The following is a 19,835-nucleotide window of genomic DNA, read 5'->3' as shown; positions in this document are numbered from 1 at the left end:
GTATGTTTATTAGAACAATATAGAGAGCAGTTACACGGCTGCCTGTGCTACGTTGTTCTTTTTCTCAGTGGTAAAGGCTATTGCCATATGTTTAATCAATGACTCTCATTTTGTTTTTCAGAATGAAAAATCCCCAGGACGATCTGCAAGTCGATCGAGTAATATTTCAAAAGTAGGTGAACTTTATATTCTTAATTGTTTATTGATTTTCATATTTTATAATTTTAAGCAAATATTTTATAATGTTTCACCTATATTCTTATCTGTGAACAATGCGCAAATATGACTTGTTAATGATTTTTAACTACAGTATTGCAAGCTTTTGCTGTGATGAAAGGATATAATTTTACACAACAAAATGCGTCAAGCTATTTTTTTCTTCTTCAGTGCTGTATGCAAAATTTTTTTTCATGGACAGATGCTCTAGATTTTTATATCACCTTAGAAACAAAAATTAAAGGCTAGTCTCTAAAATGAGGCAGTATCCGATGTATAGACTTGGTGCTTGGGGAGTGAGAAGTCATTTAGAGCCATGTGTCAAATTGGAAATTTATGACTTCCAAAAATATAATTCAGACAGAGATGGATTTACCATGAATAAAACTCCCATTGCAGGCCCACTCACTTGCCAACAGCCTTGAACTTAATTTTGTATATGTAATTTGTATGTTTTCCTTCAAGAGAGTCCCCAAAATAATAATAAACTTTAGCCACTACAGAACTTAAATCTACTTCCAGTTTAAGGACATTTTAAATTTTTTGTTTTGTTTTGGGAAATAGAAGACTTCATTACTCATTGAAAAAGCAGGCACCAAACTATCAGCATTTTCTTAAGCTGGTTTCTCAGAGCCAGTTCTTCCGAGACAAAGCCAAGCTGGTCAGGTGACACTTGCAAACACACAGGGGTGATTACAGGAGGAGAACCCTGAGTGTAGGAAACCCTAATATTTTTAACAGACAGTAAGCATGCCTGTCCACTGCTGCATAGGGAGACTATATCTCTCTGTTACGATGCTATCCACTGTACTAACATCCTTAAAGAGATGTACTAGAACAAAAGCAGTTAATGCTTCTTCTTGAAAGAAATGCAGAGATACAAGGGACACTCAGAGAATTGTAGCTCAGTACAGGGTACTGAACATTCTAATTACATTCAAATCTTGGTACCTTCATAGATATTTGAGAGGCAATGTGGCTTAGTGGCTGAGAGTACTAACTCTGGAGAGAGAGGATTTATGCAAGGTGCTTCTGACACAGGCTTTTTCTGTATGTAACCCTGAGACACTCACTTAAACTCCCTAAGACACCGTTTCCTCCTGTGTGACATGAGAGCAGTATCAGTCACCCGAAAAAGTTTTTACATGGCTGTAAATTAAAACAACACCTCTGGCATGTCTGTTACCTTAGTCACGTCAAAGCGAGCTTTGCCCACGGCTGCAGAACATTGTCTTTTTTCTGAACTTGAATGTTAATGTTGACCTAGAAACTTGTAAACAGTCCTTAACAACTGCTTGGTCACACCAAATATTGTTTCACTATCCAGGGGTGAAATTACATCTGCGTTTCCAAACTGCTATTGGAGTCTGACATAATGCAACTTGTTTATAATATTTTAGCCTTTTAATTATTTGTTCTATACGAAGTAATAAAGTCAGGAATGTAGTTTCCCTTCTGTGAGTTCTTCCAGACCCTGCTATGTATTAGTTGTGTCATTGTGTGGGAGGCAGTACATGAAAAAACGCATTCTGTTCAGAGAGAAATTAAAAGCTATCTTCTTAACCAGTCACTCTAATTGTACAACAGCAAAAACCAACTATCTCCCACCTCTGGGGATAAAAAAGATTTTAGAGTGCATACTTTTTATTTAAACCAATATAACTCTCCTTGTATTTATGTTCAGAATGACAGTTATGAATGCTAAATACATTGTTGAGTCCTCACTACTTTTTCATGAATTACTAAGTGATAAATTCTTCATTAAGACCAGGTATGAAATGGCAAAACCTAGCAATATTGTAATTCTTTTACTTTTAAAGTGTCAGAGAAGAAAACATTAAAATGGAACAAGGATGTTTTTCCTCTAATTTTGTCAAAATAATTTTTATGTCAAAAAAAAAGACTCTGAGCTTTTCAAGGATGTGGTAATCATTATGACAGAGTAGTTAAGAGCATGGTTTCCAGAGTAACTGTTCAGAGGGTTAACTTCCTTAGTAACATTTTCTGTAAAAGGAGAATATATAACAGTATCTACCTCTTGGAGTGATGCTTAGAACACTGGCCTTGTGTATTAGCTACTCTTATTATGGGGCTTTAAATATTTATATCTCAATAACAGCATCAAATAAGTCCTCATAGGTCTTTTCTGTAAGCAAGTGAATTTGAGACATGGGTTATAATGTATGCCTTGTTTTCTGACTGCCATAAGAATAAATAAGAGAATTGACAGGATTAAGTAAGATTTAGGATTAATATGTGAGTGATATGACATAATTTTATTGAAAGAAAAGGCACTGCCTATTTCTGTTTCTTTAGAAAGTGTGTATAAATTTCAGTAATGAAAATTCGTAGTACCCTCCACGCTGGCTGCCTTCCTCACCTTTGACCAAGTTTGGGCCATTTCCTATTCATTGCTATGGGAAAATCACCGGTCACGTGAAGGACTTGTCTAGAACAGAGAGCAGAAACGCTTTCCCCACTGTCAGCTCTGCTTTTCTGCTCATTTTTTATTGTTGTTGTTCCTTCCTGAATCAGCAGACTTTCTAATCATCAATATTTGTGGACTGTCTCTCATCAGGAATTTTAGTCTACACTGGAATCGATGGAGTAATGAAAAAATTCTTCCAAGTCCTCAGTGATCTTATAGTGCAGGAGTTAAAATATGACATATATATTACATATTATATATTACGTATGATATATATAAGCAAACTGTGTAACTTTTTATGCAGAAAAGATAACACAGAAGGCCTGAGATTCTTATTCTTAGAAAGACCCGCTGAAAGGTTGGCCCTTGGCTGGCATCTGAGCTTGTATTTCAGAAGCCGAGTATCACCCTAATTGATAAAAATGGTTCATGGTTTCTAAACTGTGTAGACTATATAGTTTGTCCTAAAGGCCTGCTTTCCTAGAGGAGTCTAGAATTTTGATATGTACCAGGAAGTGGGTACCTACATGCCCAGCTCCAATAAAAAACTTTAGGCATTGAGTCCCCAGTGAGTTTCCTGGGCAGATCCAGCACCTCACATTTCACTGCTGTGGGAATTAAGTCACAGTTCATTGCTGCAGGAATTAAGTGTATCCTTTGCAACTCCAGTGGGAGTCAACTTTTGGAAGGTTGAAAGTTTTCTCTGGGTCTCCCTTTCCTCATTTTCCTTTGTAGCCTTTCATCGTAATAAGTCATAGCTCTGTATGTGACTGTAAGTTCAGTCCTACGAGCTGTCTTGGAAAATCATTGAACCTGGGCAGGGTCACAGGAACCGTGGGTGTATTAGTCAAAACAGTGGAGACAGAAGGCTGTGAGAGTTCAGAGAATGGTCACTTCCATTTGGTGAAGACAGGATAACATTAGAGAAGGTGTGTTGGAAGGATGGTTTATAAGCAGGCACTTGAGGAATGGATGTGATTTGATCAACAGTCAGGAAAGTACATTTAAAGGGATATGCGTACAAGGCATAGAAACTAGAAAACATGGACTATAAGGAGAAAGGTACTTAAAATAATTTTTAGGGACCATGACATGGAACTTTGAAAATAGGACGCATTCTCCTTGGTCAAGTCATAGAAATGTTATCTAGTTTGGAGACATAAAGATGGGTTAAGAACACATCAAGATCCTTGAGACTTCAAAAAAATTTTTTTTCCTTCGGGGGGGTTTTCCTGTTTTTTTCAATATATTCAACTGCAATCATACTTTGTTTTACAGTCATTCCAACTTTTCATCTTTTATTAGTTTATATTTCTAGTTTGTTTTAGGACATGTAAGACAGGTAGACCTGTGTCTCTTATTTTTGTTATTCTAATAAGATTTGTGTGCCTTGGATATGTCAGAATTGACCAAAAAGCTACAGAGAAGCAATGTAGGTTTAAAACGAAACAGTGAATGTGTGAGTGTCCAAAGAACTTCAGTGTGTGCGTGGCAGCATTTATTTATCCATCACTTACTCTTTCTTTTTGAAAAACTGCTTTCGATATTCGTGCTTTATGCTTTTTAATACACTTATGACTCACAAATTGTCTCCTAAAGATACAAAATTAGCCAAATTTGGCCTTTCTTTTATTTTTCTTAGGTGAGGGATCATTATGTTCAACTAGCAACAGTGTATTATGTGTTTCACAAGAAAAACCTTTCAAAAGCAAACTGTCAAAAGGAACGAAAGCCTTGTACTTTCAATTCAAATCAGCATCTAGGATTTTCTTTTCAATAGAACACTTTATGCTTTTTCATCTATGTAGGAAGCAGCTCACAAAATCTAATCTACTTATGAAAGGAAATTCAAAGCCCGTCGCCTTAACAAAATGATATTTCAGTTAGTTTCCCTATTATATTCTCAAGACTTCATTTACTTGACAGAGGTTCATCTAAATTGTTCAGCTGGTCTAGAAACATCATGTAAAATATTAAGGTAAAGGTAGTGTATAGTGTATAAAATATTATTCCTAGAGCTTTCTCTTCTCTTGTCTGTGCACCCTAGTTTACTGAGCAATAAATGAAGATGTATGATATAGTCAATACAATATATTCAACCCACATTTATGTAAGGATGCACTATGAACAAGTCATTACATGAATCATAACATTTTAAGTAAGTAGGTGGTTTTCTTGGATCAAATACATACTTTGACTTTACTTCTGTAAATTTTCATCTCTTCCCATTTTGCCAGACTTGCCTTTAAGATTCCAAATGCTCTCCGGCAAGGTCAAGGTGAAAGCGTTCCCCAAATGTAAAATGCATTGGGAATTTTTTCAGCTTAATCTGAGCCAAGTATTTGCATCTCTGAGCAGGTGTTTAATGTTCTGATTTATTGAGAGATCATCTTGGTTTGCTTGTACAAGGGACCTATAAATCAGCCATACCCTCAGACTACATATCTTTAGAGGGTGAGTTTGATAGGTTGATAAAGTGAAATGGGATGTAGAGTTAAGAAACAACTAAAAATGAGGTGTACTAATTTGAGAACTTTAGTAGAGCCTGAGTCCTGAGACCAAATTTGAAAATGGGGATAAATTCAATTGAATTAGTGAAGATGTTGGAGGAAGGTTAAGAAAGGCTGACACCTTATATCGTGCGGCTTTTTCTTTCTATACACTCACTCTGTGGGTGATCTTGTCTAGCCTCAATACTGGTAATTGGAGAAGCACTACTCTGGAGCGTCTAATGTGTTTTTAGAAGGTGCAGATTTCTATATTGTCTAGAGTTCTTCAGAAGATCCAGGGGGGAAATAACAATGAGATTGTTTCAGGTTCTTTTGAATATACGTATGTGTGTATTCATGTCTTTTGGGAGAGAATGCTTAGTTTTCATCAAATGAAAAATTTACAGAGAGGAGGATTACATCTCCACGTATCTGTAGAGAAATACACATAATAGGTAAGTCTTGGATAATGAAGAGCTTTGCTTGTGTGTTTGGCTAACACTGGATTGATCTCCCATTGGATAGTTATAAAACACCTATTTATTATATGCAAAAATTATTTTAGATGCTAGAGATTCAAAGCTGTCAGAGCTACTAAAGTCACTGCCATTATGAACAGTCTATTCTAGGGTTATTGCACATTCTCTGAATTGTTATCTCTAGCTGAAAAGTTTGAAGGTTTTGATTTTTGTTTGTTGGTTTTCATTTTATCTAGGACTAGTTTTCATTTCTCCTGGATTTCAAGAACTAGGAAAAGCCATAAATTTTGGAAGCTTTGGGTATAGTAACAGGTCAGCCTTGACTTTAGCAAAGGCATTTTGAATATCTGGGGGCTACTAGGGCTCGAGGCCAGACTGGAAAAGCTACTGATCTGACCATTGGTTGAGGTGGCCTCTGTGACCACAGTCAAAGGTGATCAAGGAGAACACCCTACCTGGGTCATGATTCAGTTACTGGAATACTAGCCAGCTTTTGTTAACCAATTAAACTATGTCTGAGACCTCATGTGTATTCTGGCAAATGATAGGTACAAGAGGATTTGAAATATATTCTCTCCTTTTTCCTTCAGTAATATGGTCCTTAAATTGATGTAATCTTTATTTAATTATGATTTCTTTCAATATTAGTACCATATTTAATTTTTTTAGCCTTTAGATAAAAGCAAGAGTTGGAGGGATTTTTTAAAATGTACTCTAACATGACCAACATTTGGATGGTTGGTAGGGGAAGGGATTCATCTCTAAAACAAGCCATTTTGGCTTCATGGTTTCCAAGGGCTGTTTGTAAATTCCACTGTTAACTATTGCCAGGGTTTAAATCTCTGAACAGAACATCTGCTAAGAAGCTGGGATCAATAACATTTTATCTCCTCCAACACTTAGTAGACGGATACAGTCATCTTTTAAGGTTTACCCAATTTGCATCCTATTGCCTCTGAACATTCCTTAAAAAGAGATGACTCTCTTTGTGGAGAGTCCAGAATCAAAGTAATTTTAGTTGAAAACAGTTGTTAAGAAAGACTATATTTGGGGAGGTGAAATTCAGAAACAAAGCCGCAGGTTGGCTCATGAATCAGACACAAGGAGTATGGGATTACTGTTGGCATTTAGTCTGCATGCCCTGTGTCTCTTTAGCTGAAGAACTCTGGCTATCACCAGGAGTGTAGACAGCTGAGATCTCCTGACCCAATGCCTAGCCAAGTACAGGCCTCTACGGAACTCAGAAAACAGGTCATGCCAGCCACTCAGTGGGAGAGAACAGGCAGGGCAGGGGAACAGAGTGCCAAGACATCATGCAGCACTGGCTGTGGCTTACTTGGCACATATCAAATACATTTCATATGTCAAATGAACCAGTTCATTTTAACTGAAACTCTTTAATGCTGTACTTGCATATTTTTCAATTCCCTTTCTTTTACTGTAATATATATTAGTAGACTTGTGAAATAAGTCTCGAATCTCTTGTCTTTTAAACTTATCTAATGATATAAACAGTTCTCACCTGTTTTACTGACGATGGGGGAAGTCTTTCTCCAAGAGCATGGGTCCTTCAGGTCAAGATGAAAAAGATTTTTGTTAGGATATATACGGAAAAAATATTCTATGCAGGTGAATTTTCTGGAGCAAATAGCCAGTTATTTACTCTTCAACCGTACTGTTTAGTATGGGAGCCATTAGCCATGGGTGGCTATCTAAATTTAAATTAATAAGTTCTTTAGTTGCTTAGCCATATTTAAAGTGCTGACTGACTACAAATGCTTAGTGGTTACTATATTGGACAACATAGCTACAGAATATTTCTGACATCACAGAAAGTTCTATCAGATAGACACTGCTGTTGTAAATTAAAAAATGTTAAACTCCTTTATGACAAGAAATGTGAAGGGTGCCTAGGTGTTTTTAACACAGCAAGAAAAATGATCCCAGTCTGGAAAATAGTGATAATATTTAAAAATTTCAATATGGAAGTTCTTCAATCCTGATAGCTGCCATTTATTCAGTCTTGCTTAACCAAAAATACTGAAGAGCAAGTACTAGTGATGGTGAATGGGTCAGCCCTGAGGAATTCGGGACACAGCTCTAATTGTTGCAACTGTGGTACTGCAGTGAGGTTGAAAGTTGTTTTTCCAGACCAGATCATAAAGCTAAAGTGAACCGTTATTTTGGTTCCCATAAGAATTCTAAGAGGAAATGAATAACTTGGTTTTATGGTACCAGGGTGAAAGTTATTTCTTGCCAATGATCATCTGTATTATTACATGGAGCAGAAACAGAAAGCAACCTTGCAGTTGTAGTCTCTTTTCCAAAGAAGGGATTTATTGTACATGAAACTGAATACATTAAATTTATTTCTAATTTTTGCAGATGGTCATATATTTCAGTGTAATGAATCTCTGATAAAATAAGAGTATATATTCAAAGCCTAACTAGTCATAAATTAATAGTTTTCTGGAATGTTGGAGGTAAGGTTGGGACAGAGGATGGTACAAGCAAGAGGAATGAATGCCGTCCATTGATACTCTAAGCAATCCTAATTTTCTCCCTCTTGCTTTCTTCAACTAAAAATGCAATGCAAGACAAGTTGATCTGAAGCCAAATAAGTATTTATCTTCCTTGAATATATGTAAGGTCAAAAAACTGTAAAAAATTTTTTTTAATTTATATACTCTAACATGGTAGTTTGATTGCTGTACCCTTGAATTTTTTACCTGTGATTTAATTTTAGGAAATAATTTAATTTTGCAGATTTTCTCACTTATAAAAATAGGCTACATTTAGTTCTAGCAACTTGATCACTCAAGAGCTTAGGCATATCCTGGTTCAAATACTATAAGATTTTTACAAAAAGAGGAATTATGTAAGTCATTAAAAGTCAAAGAAGTCATAGTTTTTGATTCTCTATAACTCACTTAAGCAAAAGATGGTATGTTGACCTGTTTCTTATAGGATAATACCAGAAACTCCTCTCGCTGCTTCTCTCCTTTTCTGTTGTTTGTTATAATATTAAATATCTTTCCAAATTTATTATGGCCTTGGCTTTTGTCTTTTTTCCATATTACAGTTGAGTCCTGCTCCTTTGCTTCTCCTACCGGCATTTATTTGGTCACTTGCTGTCACCTAATATTTGTTTCCTTTCAGTGTCCTTGATCACCTCCCCTATTTTTGAGCTCTTTCCATATATCCTACAGTGAGGAGAATGTTGGCGGCTGTGTTGTTAATGTAATTAATGTTCATAGTCTATTTGGAATGACTAGGCCAAATCAATCCACTTGGAGACTTAAAGTACCCAATTTGGCTGTCTTTGTTGATCGGATTAACTGGATAATTGTCAAATCTCTATCTCACTAATTACTATAGAAACACCTCATATAGTCCCTCATTCGATTCTCATTTCATTGAAATTTACAGTCAAAGTTCTGCGAAGGAATAGTGACATATTAATAGCACCAATTTAAGCTGAAATTCAATAACCACTTGCATTGTTTTCTATCTCATGTTTCTGCTGAAGTGAGGAAAGTGGAAAGTTATAATACATCTTTCTTGCTGCCACCAGGGAAAGGATCAATGAGGAGTACTCTACATCTACTGTTCACAAAACTCATAAACATAATACATCCCCTCACAGCCTACTGAAATTCTCTGACCTAATAACTTTTTATTTTTACCTTTAAAAATGAAAATACAATAATTAATTACTTGTTTGACCCATCACAGGCCTTCAGGCTGCCAAAAGAAAATTTCTGCTGACCAAACTACAATAAACTAGTATTTTATTCATTTACTCAGCAAACTTATGCTTTGTACTGGTTCTGTGATAGGTGAAAAAATTAGAGCTTTTTATGTCTTGGAATGTACATTGAACTTGAGAGGCTATTAGACAGATAACCCAATGATTACAGTTTCATATTAAATGCTTTCTTGATTGACCTACTTGGCATTTTCACTCCTTTAAGATCATTTTGTTAAAAGTAAGAAAAAATATTAAACTTACCTTTTGTGCCTGCCCATCTCAAAAAATAAACCAAAAAAATGTACCGAAAAGCTAATAACAAATTTTCAAGTCTCTAATTCATGTACTGCAAGATTAATTTTACATGGTTTGGAAAGACTTTTAATGGAAGAGTTTGGTTTTACAAAAATGGCTTTGCTTTCAAAGCAGAATAAGATGGCTAAAAATAATAAAAATGATAGTAATTATTTTATAGTTCCCCAAATATTTCATTTGATTACTGTATTCCTAGGTTTTTCACAGCAAATTTTAATGGCAGACTCATTTTCTACATGGGCATATACTATATGAAAGAGTATTTTTCTTACATCAGCTGAGTTTCTGACTTCCTTATTTTTCTAAATGGACAAAAATAATAACAGTTAGCATTTATTGAAAATTCAAGTGTCAAGCACTGACCTAAACACTTATTCTAGGAGATAAAGGTTTTTTGATGTAAATATTCAGGAAAATCAGACGTTATGGATAGAAATAGTTCTGTAAGTATATACTGAGGGTACTTGAATGAGATTTCAAGAAAAATATTAACAGAAATATGGCCCATCCATCCAACTTTCCACATACTTTAGGCCTGCCATGTTTATTCACTTACATATGAACCCAAATGAGAAAATAAAACAACATATAATTTATGTAGAACTCTTTCTTCCCAAGTATAAAGGGAAACTGTGCTTGCTGCTTAATAAATAATATAATTATATATAAAAATATTATATGTGAGGTAAAAAAATTATTTTGAAAATAATTTTATTATTGGCACAATACAGGGTTGACTTTTAAGTTTTTTGAGTTTGGAGCTCTACTATATCTTATTAATATTGATAAGGATACATAATGAGCACTTGCTATTTGTCATTTATTGAGCACCTAGTATGTGACAAACATCCTAGTTTGTACTGTACACATATTTCCCTAACGCTGACAGGAACCTTCTTAGATTTACTACTTAAAAAAAGAAAACTAAGACTTAGAATAACTAATGTACCCTAAATCATGAAACAGATTTGTGATAGAGCCTGGATTTTTAACTCAGGCGTTGTACTTCAAGAGTCACCTACCCATAGTTAATGTGCCAGGCCACCTGCACACAGCCCGCTCTGCCTTTTCTTCAGCGTGACATGCACACAAGTATGAATGGCCACCATGGATTATGGAGACTCACACTACAGAAAGAAAGGGAAGTGATTTTAAACAAAATTAGGGAATTAATGTGGCTGTATTAAGAAAAGATTCTGAGTGGCTTATTTCGATAGATGATAGGAAACCATTTGGGTTTCTTGAGAAAGGGAATAGAATATAAAAAAGTGGGATTAAAAAAATGCATTGTAAAATTGTAACATGGTGCATTTAAGATTTATGTGTTTCACTGCATGTGAAATTTTACCTAGAAATGCGTTGTACATAACACTACATGCCGGTTAATGATATGCATTATGAATTATTTAGAAATGATGTGCTCATTTGTATGCAACTTACTTTGACATTAATCACACAAATAAGATAGCTTTTGGAATGGATAAAAGATAGGTAAACAGATAAACATATGATATAGTAAAATAAGCTAAATTTTAGAAATTTGAGTTTTGGTATGCAGGTGTTAGTGTATAATCCTTTCAGCTTTTGTGTATATTTGAAAATTTTCGTAAGATGAAAGAAGAACTAGCAACATTGGTAGCAAAGCGTAGGATGGATTGGAGGAGCGCAGGGTAATCCTCAGAGACACAGCAACAAACTTGGTAGGAGCTGTCGAGCGCCTGGCAATCCGTGACCATGGGAAAGAGGAAATGCTGCCGTGGTTAGCACTTAAAGTAACAGGATGTGTTCCTGTTTAAAAATTAGAAATAAGGCATAAAAGCAAGAGCAATGAATCTTTTTTATTTTCAGTGACAATTTACACTCAGCATTATTTTACATTAGTTTCAGGTGTACAGCATAGTGGTTAGACAACCATCCTTTACAAAGTGTTCCCCCCAATAATTCCAGTATTCATCTGACACCATACATAGTTATTGGGAACTTATTTACAATATTTCCTGTGCTGCACTTTACATCTTTATATCCCCATGACTATTTTGTAACTACCAATGTATACTTAATCTCTTCACCTTTTTCATCCAGCCCCTTAACCTCCTGCCTCTGGCAACCATTAGCCTATTCTTTGTATCTATCAGTCTGTCTCAATTTTGTTTGTTTGTTTACTTTGTTGTTTTGAGTCACATATAAGTGAAGTCATATGGTATTTTTCTTTTTCTGATATTTCTCTTAACATAATACCCTGTAGGTCCAACGATGCTGTTGCAAATGGAAAGGTTTCATTCTTTTTTATGGCCAAGTAATATTCCTTTGTATATATGTACCACCATATTTTTATCCACTCATCTACTGATGGGCACTTGGACTGCTTCCGAACCTTGACTACTCTAAGTAGTGCTGCAGTGAACATAAGGGTGTATATATTCTTTCGAATTAGTGTTCTCAGTTCCCTCAGATATACACCCGGAAGTGGAATCACTGAGTCATATGGCAGTGCATTTCAATTTTTTGAAGTAACTATACTGTTTTCCATGCACCAATGCACCAATTTGCATTCCCATCTACAGTGCACAAGGGTTCCCTTACGTGCATATTCTTGCCAGCACTTGTTTATTGATTTATTAATGATGGCCATTCTGGCAGGTATGAGGTGATATCTCATTATGGTTTTAATTTGCATTTCTCTGATGATTAGTGACATTGAGCATCTTTACTTATGTCTCTTGGCCATCTGTGTGTCCTCTTTGGAGAAGTGCCTATTCAGATCCTTTGCCCATTTTTTAATTGGATTGTTCAGTTTTGTTTGGTGTTGAGTCATTAGGAGAGATAAGTCTTACTGAGAGATTTCAGCCTGGAAAAAAGAACAAAAGGTGGTGCTGTCACAATCTGGCATTGAGGTCCCTCGGTGTGACAGGAACCCAAATGCTGACTTTCTTTGAGGTGCTTCTATAGCAGTTTTTCTTGGAGACTGCCCACACCGGAATTCTCGCTGACATTGGCAACATACTTTGCAACTGTGATCTTATCATCCTTCTAAAGCTCCTTTCATTGGCTGTGAAATATATATCCCATGCCACATGCTCTTTACTCAACATTCACACACCTCTAACAAGAGGAGGGCACTGTGTTCCCCACCCCCACCCCCGCCCCCGCCCCTGCCTTGAATCCAGGTTGACCTTTATGATTTCTTCAACCAATTGGATGTAGCAGAAGTGATACTGTGTGTCTCTTTTAAGAATAGATCATAAACTTGTGCCTGGTTGTCATTTATGACACATTCCCGGAGAGCTCTGAGATGATAATGTAAGAAAACTGGCTGCCCTGACGCCACTATGCTGGAGGGATCACATAGAGGTAGAAAGAGTTGTCCAAGGAGCCACAGCTGTTGGAGCCTCGAGCTGTTGGAGCCTCCCCAGCCCAGCTGGCAGACATGTGAGCCAGGGAACCACCACATGATTCCCTCCCCAAGCCTGAAAGCCTCTCCAGTTAACACCCAGTGGAGCAGGGAAGGTTGTCCTTCCTGAGCCCTGTCCAGATTGCAGATTTGTGAGCAAAATAAATGACATCGTTTTAAGCCACCGAGTTTTGGGATAATGTTACTCAGCCATCAGAAGCAGGACACATACATATAGACTTTTTTCATTAAGGTCACTGTGCCCTAGCAGGAAGACCTGACTTCTTCCAAAACTACTTAAGCCCAGAGGAAACAGGAACGCTTGCCCCCTAGCAATGGAGGTACATCTTATTCCAAGTAGCTTTCCCTCCCCTCTCTGCAGTAGTGTCCAGACTCAGTAAGTCTCTTATCTTAAAACTTTTCTGAGTGAAAGACAGACAGTAATCTCTATAGCTTCCAATATCTAGATGATAAATATCAAACTCAGGTGTCACCTTTGTGCAAAGTAGAACAAGGCACCATATACTCGAGATATTATACTAACATCTGCCATAAAATTGTCGTATTATATACTGGCTTTATTAAAACACAGTATTTTACTGCCATCTGATTGGAAATCACTAAACTACAATGTCTGTGATGCGAATGGCACCTCTAGAGTGCAGTATACAATCTGCACAACCGTACATGCCAATCTGACAATCCTTCTTCAGGTTTCCCTAAACCTCCCTTCACAGGTCTGGAGGGGAATGGAAGCATTCTCTCAACCACACCTAAGAGCACTTCTCTCCTGTCAGTCTTATCTTCCTGACATAGCCTGAAGGTGGTCAATGGTCTAGAAATGTCACAAAACTAGTTTGTGACGGCCACCTCTTAGCAAGCCCTACATGGACATAACATAGAGCAACAGCTCTTTAAAATATGGGGACACTGTTCACCTGTTCTAAGGTGCATTTTAGAAACTAGAATAGTCCCATCTAACATAGTCCTAATAACATCTGGTTATCATTCATCTCTTCAGTGAGTATTCATTTAAATATATTTAATCTAGTTAACAAAATTATACAGTTTTCAGGTGCACAATTCTATAACACATCACCTATACACTCTATGGTGTGTTTACCACCCCTGAGTCAAGTCTCCATCCATCATCACTCCAATAAATTCAATAAAAAGGAAAAAAATAAAAAATAAACCCTATTTTAGATTAAAAAAAAGAAATCAATATAATCTCAGAAACAGTGCGAGGCACTAGAAATGCAATTGTGAGCCTTGAAATTTACAATGCAATGAGTTACTCAGTCATAAAATCATACAAATACAGAACAGTAAACTTTAAGTGTTTTGAAGGAATTTTAAATCATATAGAGCATACTGGAGCACAGGTCTGGAATGGGAATAGAGATTCAGAATTTATCTCTCAAAGATGGTAGTTGTAAATTTAAGCGATGATATTCACCGGGAATGAATACAGGGTCCAGCAGAAGTGATGCCTGCTTGAGTGTGGTTGGCAGGATAATGAGAGGGGTGTAATAATGTATAGTTTTAGTTTGAACATTTCACCTCAAATGTCATAGGGTATGCTTGAGTGTGGTGTTGTTATGTCACAGAATTACATGCTTATGATTTTGTAGAGAAAGATTCTGTAATTAAAAAAAAAGGCGTATTATTTGTGCTGTATATGAAAAACAAGGTCAGAAGCCTAAAGATAGAGTTGCAAGAAGTTGCTGGGTGCACAGTGGAAGGATGAAGGACACAAGAAGAGGCAAGAGAGGTCGACATGAACCTGGCGAGCACTGAGTAAGGGTGCCAAAGGGAAGATTATTTCAGAAGAGCTGGTGCCAGTCTAGAGAGAAAAACTCTGTGATAGTTTAGAGAAGATTAATATTGAGAGAAGGTTATAGGTTTGACAAAGGTGCAAGGGCTGGTCACCTTCAGCTTCAGGAAAAGGGTCCTGAGTTTTGTGATAAAGACACAGAGAGGATGTTGTAGCTTCCCAAGAAAGAATTAGACGGCGGTATTCAAAAAGGCTTTCTGGGTAGGCTGAGCCTGAGCTGAGTCTTATAAGGCAAAGTTATAGTGAGATAATATAAGGAAGACAGGAAGAATTTGTGCAAAGACATAGAGAAACAAAAGAGACTGCGTTTTGGAACTTCTAGTTGTTCGATGCGAACAGGTTGCATTTCAAGGAATGGCAGAGGCGGAACTGAGACAGGTGGGGACCTGATCATGTAAGATCCTTGGACTAAGTTACAGAGTAGAGCTTTACAATGAATATTACAAGGAACCTTGACAGGGACATAATATGAAAAGATCTGCATTTTAGTAAGAACACTGTAGAAGTGAGGTTGATCAGTTTAGAAACAGACACAAAGCAAGAGATCAGTTACAAGACAATCGCAATGGACCCAAGTGACACATGGAAATTGCAGGAGTGGAGATGCACATGAGATAGCCTTTAAAAAGCCAAGTATACAGGACTCGAGGACTCTGGAGTGTGGGGACTCGACGGGGGAGGAGCCAATGATGACCTTCAGGTTTTTGTCTTTATTACCAGGATGAAATCATGGGGCATGTGCTACCATTTCCTGCCAAATAGGACAAGAGTAAAAGAATACAGGGTTGCAGTGTTCTAGTGTCTTTCACTGGCAGTAAGTTCCAGGCAGAGTGATATGGGCTGTGGGGAAAAAAATAGACATATCAACATAACTATGAGATTCTCTTCTGGAAAATAATCAGATGGGGTATCTACAAATTTGGGGAAATATTTCTGAGAAATCCAGTGATCTTTTGAAAACCATGACACAAGTTTCAATGGAAAGCCAAGAAATTCTCATTTCACATTCTTCCAAAGTGCTCTGGCGGGAAGGAAAATAATTTCAACCCTCTCCACTTTCTATTGACTTGAATGTTTTGAGAACCACACACGACATTTAATGTTCTATGGCCACAACGTCCTCTGCACACTTCATTCCTCTTGCTCACACCCTACACCGCAATGCCAAATGCTAATGCCTCAAGGACAGGGCTCATTAGTCCCTGCCCTCAGGCTTGAAAAATCAGGACAGTTAAGGAAATAAAAGGTACGTCCTTTTCAGGGGCCTTGGCTACTTCAGAAAGTGGTTTCACACTTAGCAAAAAGTTAAAAGTCACTGTGGTCACCCAGCTGCCTAAACAACCTGATAAATAAAGCTTACTTTTTGGATAAACAGCAAGGCATGGACCTTAATCTCATTAAACTTCCATCATTCCAAGAATCCACTACCAATAAAGAAATTGTAGAAATATCCAAGGTATTCCTGAAAGCTTAAAGTAAGGCCTGAAGAGACACAAACAATAAAGAGAACAGTATTCAATGTACTGCTATCAGCTGTATACCACATAAGTCACACCAATAGCTTATTTCCTGTCCAGGAAATGCTCCAGGATAGTAGAAGAGATATACTAAGTGTTATTCGGAAATTACCTGGTGTGAGACTTAAGACATTTGTTCCTTGGAAGGAGTCTGACTGACATTTGAACTTCCTTATAAAATTGCATTAAATATTTATCAGCTTGGAAGGCCAACCAAAATAGAATAATGCATTTTCAATTCAGTCTTGGTTACACTTGACCTGTTTTAAAGTGCTTTTCTAATGAAATGGAAGCTATGCCAAAATTAATTCTATGCAAGAGGCAGAGCAGCTTCTGTGTTATTTAATCATAATGCATATCACCCACTTTGCCTGAGTGTAGAAACAATACAGAGATGGTGATTGCTTTAATCTGGCAGGCCGGATAACATTGTCATAATAATCAAAGTGAAGTTCAAATGGTTTTCTGACCTAGTGTAACAGTCATGTTTTACTCTAAGAAATAGGGAAGGCAGAGAACCCAGGACCTCTGCTGTGGCAATTTTAGCTTGAAGTTCTTTTAGTGATTCTCTCTCGAGGGCAGCGGAGCTAAGGAGGGAGGGCAGCAAACCCAATTCTTTTTGTTCCTACCACCAATTTATCTATTAAATGCTAGATATCACACTAGAATTTTTTTCACATGAATTAACTCATAAGTGTGTTCATCCTTACAAGGTAGCTTGCTTATTCTAAAAAAATACATTTTTTACAGATGAGGAAACTGAGGCCAAAAGAGTTTCAAAATTATGAAATCTGAGATTCCAAAGGCCATGTATCTCTCTCTCCACCATGTTGACTGGTCTAGCCGTCTGTCAGCACAAGCACACAACGTGTCAGGCGCTCTGCTGAAGGGTGAGGATATGCAGTGGATAGAAGTCATAGGCCCTGGGTAGTTTCTAAATAGCCAGAGGATGTAAAGTACCACACAGGGAATATAGTCAGGAATGTTGCGATGACTCTTTATGTGCCTGGTGGGAGCTGGGAACATCAGGGGAGATCACCTTGTGAATTGTCTGATTGTCTGGCCACTGTGCTGCACATCGAAGACCTATACAAAAAAAACGTGAAAGGTGAACTGCAATTGGAAAAAAATAGAAATACAATAAAATTACTGGCCAATAAAATAAAAAGAGAGAAAATTATAGTCCCTGACAGAGAGTTCACACTAGTGGGAGAGACGAACCGTAGACTGGTGGTAAATGCTGCTGATGAAGTAAAGAGTTGGTGTAGAGAACTAGAGGAGGGGGGATATTTTTTTTTGTTTGTTTTCAGTGAAACACGAATAGGCAAGGTCTCCCTGAAGATGAGATATTTTAGGGAGCAGCCTGAATGATACAAAGGCACAGGACATAGTGAAAGGCTATTGCAGCAGGAAATAGTAAACTCCATAAACTCCAAAGTTCTGAGGCAAGACGGAGCTTGGCATCTTCCAAGTAAATACCAGTGGCAAAACATAATAGCTAATTTTTTGTCTATTTGATTGTACTTTCTGAGTTGGATATGTATGCTCTCAAGTGACAGCAGTTAATTTACCTGATTCTCCCTGAAAAGTTTTGATGTATATGTTTTGAGTCTGTATTACAGGTGCACATGTATTTGTCATGCCTTTTTTTTCTATTTTTTTCTTTTTCCGGTGTATAACGTCCTTGTGTACTCTCATGTGATGTTTTTGCCTTAAAATCTATTTTGTTAGGTCTAAAAATTACCATACCAATTTTTTCATTGATTATATTTTTCCTGACTTACAAAGAAATTTGTCTTTTTGTTTTAGTAGTGTCACTTGCAGAAAACATTACCAAATATTACCTTTCAAATCCAGTCTATGTATCTATATCTGTTTCTATTTTTAATTATTTATGAACTCAATTCTTACTCTTGTTTTTTGTCTCTCTCTCTACCTCATTGTTTTTCTGCTTTCTTCGAAAAGTCTAGTTTATCTCTTTTGATTTTAAATCTATACATTATATTTCTATTCTTAATGTGGATGGTTTCAGCTGAAGAACTATAGTACATTTGTTTAATCATCTGTGTTCTTGAATGTACCAATATCTACATGTTCCCCGTAATAAAACCACTAGTGTAGCACAAGCTCCTAACCCTTTGTAATTCCTTCCTTTTCTCTCTCTCTCCATCTCTCTCTCTCTCTCTCTCTCTCTCTCTCACACACACACACACACACACACTCACACACACTCACACATAAAACGTAACTAAAAAATTTGAGTACCCCTTTTTCCCCTGATACTTGTAGCATATCTGGGTTTCTTTTTTATTTTTCTTTATTTGAGTGCTTACTTTCAGAATGATTTCAGTGTATGAAATTATCAAAGGTTATAAAATCTTAGATGTCTGAGAATATTTTATATCCTCCCATTTGAGGAATGATTCAACTGGCTATTCTTCAATACTTGAAAATTATTACTCCATTTTTCTTGTGTCATCTGTTACTACTAAAATATTTGACAACCTGATTTTTGTTCTAACATAGGAGATTTGCTGTTTTACTCTAAACATTTTTTGTATACGTTTATTGTCTTCGATAGTCTTAAATTTTACTAAATATATTAGATAATGGTTTTTATTTCTCCCCACTTACTTAGCATTTTACATACTCAGCCTGAAGTCTTCCATCTTTTTTAATCTTGTGAAATTTATCCTTATTATTATATTTTATGTATTTTTTATAACTTTCTTCTTTAGAGCTATCTTCTAAAAGAGCTCCTCAATATTATCTTCCATATCACTAATTCATTCTTCAGCTTTATCCATCTGGTATTTGTTCCTTCTGTTATGTTTTTTATTTCAACCATTATATTTTAATATTTAATGTTTCTAATGTTACAATGTATTTTTCTTATTTCATATTAGTGGTATCTTACCTTTTCTGCTTAAGCATAAATATAATAATTTTAAATTTTGATCCCAATTATTGTGCTTCAAGTAATATATGTTGTTCAATTTAAACTTTTCTTTATAATAGTTCTATTTCCCAGATGTCCAATGTTTGATTTGTGAGCTCCCATATCCCTGGAAATATTAGCTGCTCAGTTCAGGGCACTAAAGACAGGCTGAAAGCAAAGGTGGAGAATGGACAAGGCAGAAAGCTCTAAATGCCCAAACTATTGTTGATAACTCCCGTTTGCTATGACTCTTCTGAGTCAATGCATTGGTCAGGTTTCCATCTCTGCTTTTGAGCTGAAATGAGGTACGTGAAGAGTTGTCTTTCTTCTTTGGTAGTAATCTAATTGTCCCGGGAATTTAGAAAAAAAGAGGCTGGAGGTAGCTCTCATGTGTGAGGGGCACTTGGTCAGCTCTGCTTGTTTTCACAACCCTCAGCCCACCACTTTTTCCTTGATGTTTATGTTTTGTTCTGT

General features: G+C 36.6%; 1 protein-coding gene across 1 annotated transcript in view; it reads left to right on the top strand.

Moving 5' to 3' along the window:
• Positions 1-19,835, top strand: part of MARCHF1 (membrane associated ring-CH-type finger 1) — a 240,864-nt gene that overhangs the window by 119,087 nt on the left and 101,942 nt on the right. The window contains 1 exon segment of the mRNA XM_054576114.1: positions 122-172. Coding sequence (XP_054432089.1) covers positions 122-172 — 51 coding nt within the window.

This window comes from Pteronotus mesoamericanus, unplaced genomic scaffold (genome assembly GCF_021234165.1).
Source record: "Pteronotus mesoamericanus isolate MK-2021 breed Mesoamerican mustached bat unplaced genomic scaffold, CSHL_Meso_final contig_32, whole genome shotgun sequence".
Classification (NCBI taxonomy): Eukaryota; Metazoa; Chordata; class Mammalia; order Chiroptera; family Mormoopidae; genus Pteronotus; species Pteronotus mesoamericanus.
Note: the sequence above shows the minus strand (reverse complement) of the source record. Positions and strands in the feature narration are given on the sequence as shown.